General features: G+C 53.5%; 1 protein-coding gene across 1 annotated transcript in view; it reads left to right on the top strand.

Moving 5' to 3' along the window:
* Positions 1-441: 441 nt before the first annotated feature.
* Positions 442-5,277, top strand: part of TCF25 (TCF25 ribosome quality control complex subunit) — a 17,683-nt gene continuing 12,847 nt past the window's right edge. Inside the window, exons 1-3 of the mRNA XM_039846595.1 lie at positions 442-848; positions 2,154-2,240; positions 3,615-3,672. Of these exons, the coding sequence (XP_039702529.1) occupies positions 595-848; positions 2,154-2,240; positions 3,615-3,672 (399 nt within the window). The 5' untranslated portion in view covers positions 442-594. The remainder of the gene's footprint in view (positions 849-2,153; positions 2,241-3,614; positions 3,673-5,277) is intronic.

Here is a 5,277-nt window from a genome sequence, read left to right on the forward strand (position 1 = left end):
CGAGGTGGGGGTTGTCCAGGACGCCGCAGCTTTGGGATGTGCTTATTTATAATGAGGGAGCTGACTCGCCTGCAGCTGTGGAGACAGACTGGGGAGTCACAGGAGGGGCGTGCAGAGCGGGGACTAGGGCCCTCCAGGTCCCTCCCGCTGTCACCTGCGCGCTGTCACCTGCGCACCGCCACCCGGAACGCCCCGCAGCCGTGCGCCCACCTGCGCGCACCGCACCCTCACCTGGCCCCACCTGCATGTTCCTCCGCCCCGCCGGCCCGAACTCGAACAGGGTCTCGGTCCCGGGTGTAGGAAGCTCGGAGCCGGTGCGCCCCTCTCCCCCGTCCCAGCGCGACGTGTCGCGGACACGCCTCCTGAAGACTCGGAGACACCTGACGTGGTGGCACCCAACTCGCGCGAGAGCTCGTCCAGACACGCCCGCCCTCCTCTGATGCCACCGCTGACGGGGAGGAAGTCGCGGACCGCCGCAGCGCGCAGACGCGACACGCCAGCCTCGCGCCAGCGCGCCCTAAGTGCGCAGGCGCGCCGCCCGCTGTCTTTTCTGCTCTTCTCCCAGTCCCCAGACGTCACTGGCCGTTGGGTCCTATGTCGCGACGGGCCCTCCGGAGGCTGAGAGGGGAACAGCGCGGCCAGGAGCCCCTCGGGCCCGGCGCCCTGCAGTTTGTCCTCCGTGATGACGATGATGCGGAAGAAGAAGGACCAAAGCGGGGTCCAGGTGGCCGGCGTCCCCAGGGCGCAGGGAAGGAGGGCGTCCGTGTCAACAATCGGTTCGAGCTGGTGAGGAGAGGGGCTGCCTGGGCTGGGGCGGCGTGCGAGGTGGGTCTGCGCGGGGCGAGGCCGTGACGTCACGGGGTGGGGCGGCAGGGGCGTCTGGGCTGCCGCGGGGAGGGCGGGACGAAGGGAGTGGGCGGTGGCGCGAGGCCACAGGGGCGTGGTAGTGGGCGTGGCCACGTCCGGTTCCGGCCGCGGCGGGGGTGGGGGTGCAGTGGAGTGGGCGTGGCTGCCCCGTTGGGGCGGGATCTTAGCGCGGGTGGGCGGGGCTTCACGCTCAGGGTCTTGGGGATTCCTTACCTTAGTTTCCATCTCCACGCCAGGCACTTGCAGGGTCTTTACAGACACGCTCCTTTACTCTTCACCCAGAACTTGGTGTCTCGCTCATCACTGAGTCCCCCACAGCCCGGTGTCCAGCAGCGAGACATAGCCCAGTAGATGTGAACTGAAGGAATAAACTCCCACCGGCGTCTCCTTAGCTCTGGCCTCAGTCTGTAACTTTGCATGTGTGTGCATCACTTTTTTCTCGCTCCTCTGACCTCCTTGTGGGGCAGGTAATGTGCGTTTTGCTTACCTCATATCTCCAGCACCGTGTGCCTGATGCATGGTAGGGACACGGTGGCTGTTTGCAGGATGGTTGAACGCAAAGCAGTAGGCCTGAAGGTCGTGAGAAACCAGCGACCCTTTGTAAGCTCTCTCGCGGTCTTGTAGTTTCTCCCAACTTCTCGTGAAGTTGCCAGGTTAAGGCGCCTATCATAAATGGTGTGGGCGTGGCTTAGCGGTGCTCGGCGCCCTCTCTTGGTGAGAGAGCCTCACCTGGTAGTTTCCGGTAGCGCTGGGACTGACGTCCGTTCCTCAACTTCTCACATGCCCCTCTTACTGAAGGTAACTCCCTATCCTCCACCCTGTTTCTTGTCATTTCTTTCTTTTTAATTGTTTAATCATGGCAAATTCCAGACATCCAAAAGTGGAGTAGCAGAGTTAACCCTGGCGGCCCATCACCTGGCTCCCACAGCTGTCCGTCCGCAGCCAGCCATATCCCCCAAGACTTCGATCACATCGTTTATCCTTAAATTTGCCAGTAGTTTTTCCAACTTATTTCAAAACACTCGTCTTCTTTCTCACCCCTCGTTGACAGACCGAGGTCGGTCAGTGCATGCTGGAGCCACATGCCATGTTCCTAGGCCTTTGAGCAGGTGGCACCTTCTTCTTGCCTACCCTCTCCACAGCCACCCCCCACTCCCGCCCCTTTCTCCCTGGCAGTTATAGGACATACTGTACCATTACCTGCGTGGTCTTTTCATTTCGTGTTGCTTGTCTCCCACTGCTGGAGTGTAAGCTTCACTGTTCCCTAATGTGTCCCCATTGCCCAGGGCGGTATCTGGCCCCCAGTGGGTGTACAGTGAAGCTACTGCAGGAGTCAGTGTTTCCTCTGCGAAGACCAGCAGCTACTGTCACCTGTGAGTGTGTGCACCCGGGCTTTGGAGTCAGAAGGACATAGGTTTGAATCCCAACCCCACCTCTTCATAGCTGTGAGAATTTGGGCAAGATACCTAATGCAAGCTTTGGTTTCCATATTTCTTGGGGATGATCTGATTTATCTCATACGGCTATCCTGAGGAATAAGTCAACTAACGTGTGCTGGGCACATGGTCAGCACTCAACAAATGTAAGCGTTAAGGGGTGTTGGAAACCCAGTGATGGTGTAGTGGAACTTAAGTAGGATGTGTGGCCTTTCACGTTTTTACTCAGAAACGTCCCCGGGGCCTCCTCTCCCGGGGAGACCGAGCGGAGAAGCCTCTCCTTTGTTACATCAGGGCTCTGACTGTCCTCGCTGCTGCATCTGGAGTGAGCTCCAGCCGTAGATAACAAATCGTTTTACTACTTCATTTGGAGTGGTTTTTAAAAACCAACTTTGTTGAGGTGCCATTTTTATGTGGTAAGTGCAGCTGCTTTCATTGTATAGTTTGAGTTTTGCTGCACGAGATCTGGTGCAAGCATTAAAAATAATGCCGCAGAATAGAATTTTCAGCGCTTGCTGGGTGAAGGACCACTCCGAAGAGCTGATGCGAGCCTCATAAACACACTTTGAAACACTATCAGAATTTATACTGTAACATGGAAAACTTGGCTGTGTAAGTAAGGAGGAGCATTTTTTTACAGATAATTATGTGTGTAAGTCTGTTTTCACATGCAATAGAATGGCCGTTCCCTGGAATTCATTTAAATAAATTTAAATTGTGTAAATAAAAAAAGATAAACTTCTTCCAAAGTAACTTTCGGTGTTGGGGCTGCTGTTGTTTGGCTAGAATAAGGATCTGAAATTGTCAAGTGTCATCTTTATCTTTGCTCTCCAGTTGCTTCTGATCCTTTGTTTTAACGGCAGCGAGCAAAAACCCTGGATTCACAGTCACAGAAGCATTTAATCAGAGATGGAATTAGAATGTCCAGAGTTTTTTTTAGCTTTTATTAGCCAAAGTTTAATTTGGCCAAGGATTACCATAAATTTCTAAGTTTCTTCAGGTTAAAATCGTGTCACATCATTTTGTCCTCAAGTCTGTGAGATTATCTTTACCAGGTTGCCATCGTTAATGCCACTATTAGCGAGGAAAGAATGAACGCATCAGTGTTCCACCTGTAAGGTGGTTCGAACAATGCAAAGCAGTGTGTCTCGTTTCCGGACGTCAGCCGTTTCCGCCTGCAGACAAGTAGGCGAGGCTTCGCCATCCTCGATGGCGGACTGCAGAAGCCGCTCCTCCAGGACTGCGGCGTTGGGGCGGCTCCCCTCTCCCGGGGGGAATGGTGACTCCTCTTCCTTCCAGCTGCCCTTTTAGTGGTGCCCATGTGCCCTGCACTGACAGGCGCTTCTGTACAGAGCGAAAAACCATCTCGGTAAAGCAGGCGGTGTGAGCACACACAGCAGTGGCGGAAACACTGGTACTCGAACAGCTGCTGCCGTGAACAACTAACAGCTGAGCAAATATGTGACGTAGCTGTTATCAGACACTAGACAGTAAGCCCGGCAGATCTGAGGTCCCCGAGAGAGGAGAAGCAGCTGAGGAGCCCATCGACCCAGCTTTCCACTTGGAGCACAGGGGACGTGGCGGGGACACAGAGCTGAGACAGATTTGGGGTCCACCAAGTTGGCTGGGTTGGTGGGGCAGGGGCTGGAGAGAAGGGGTTCCGGAAGTCTGCTTCACGTCTCGGGCACGATGCCGTGCTGTGTCGGGCAAGAACCAGCTCTGGGGCAGAGCAGCTGGCAGGGGCTGAGGCCGGCTGCGACCAGCACCCACAGAGGTGAGAAGACACTTGGCTGTCACCCAGCAGAACACAGAGCCCTCGCTGAAAGGCCTCGGCATTCGGTACAGGCTTCAGGAAGGCTACTCCTGAGGACCGGTGCTGCAGTGCCCTCCAATCAAGTGTCGTAGCCCTGCCTTAAGAAAGCTTAAAATAAAGTTTGAAGGGAATGTGCTAGTATGCAAGTAGGTTAACTGCCTGTCTGAACAAACTCCAGTTTCTATTGAGGACAAGGCCCGGATCCAGTCATCCAGCATGTAGCAGCATGATGTCAAGCACACACTAAAAATTACCAGACACGTGCAGAGGAAGGGAAATGCCACATAACCAGGAGAAAAGTCATACAGTAGAGACAAACTCAGGAGTGACCAATGGCGAAGTCAGATGCCACTCTAAAACAGCACATACACACAGTTCAAGGGTTTAAAGAAAACCACGAGCACGATAAGGGAGAATCTCAGAAAAATGGAAACTGTTGAAAGAGCAAGTTCAGGGACTGAAAGATACAGGACCTGAAATGAATGATCCGCTCGGGGTCTCAACAGCGGATTAGACACTAGAGAAAAAAGAGTGATCTTGGAAGTTAGGGCAAAAAACTGTCCGACTGTCCAGAAAGGGGAAAAACGGAGTCTCAGTACACTATAGGATAATAACGAGCAGTGTAATGAGCAGTGTAAAGATCTATGGATTTGCTAGACAGACAAGCACAAAATACTCAGGTCTCATCCCTGCCACGTGGCGAGGAGAGCACAGCCAAGGAATACGAGCTTGTCCCTGCTCACTCTCCTTAGACACCTTCCACCCACGGCAGCGGCAGACACGGCGCCTTCGTTTCTAGCAGAGAAAAATCGCCAAGGGCAGTCTGGTCCCAAATTTAGTTTTTAAATTCTCTCAGGGTTGTGGAGTTGGAGTAGAGGTTTGGTTTTCTTTTTTTTTCTTTTTTTGAGCTTTGTATTTTTCAAATGTTTTAAATTGAACATACAGTTTTATTTATTTGGTTTTGGGCTTGAGTGAACCAGACCGGCCCATCAAGTCTGATCCCCAAAGCATGGTGGTTATTGCCCCATATTGGCTGCTTTTATTTGTGGATCGATTTATCACCTGAAGGGCCAGGACTTTTCCAGTGACTTGTACCCATGTCTGCTCTTCCCTTGCCCTGTCTCCTCCAGTGCGTGAGTGTGAGCGTGAGCATGTGAGTGT

This window comes from Pteropus medius, unplaced genomic scaffold (assembly GCF_902729225.1).
Source record: "Pteropus medius unplaced genomic scaffold, Ma_sr-lr_union100, whole genome shotgun sequence".
NCBI classification, from domain to species: Eukaryota; Metazoa; Chordata; class Mammalia; order Chiroptera; family Pteropodidae; genus Pteropus; species Pteropus medius.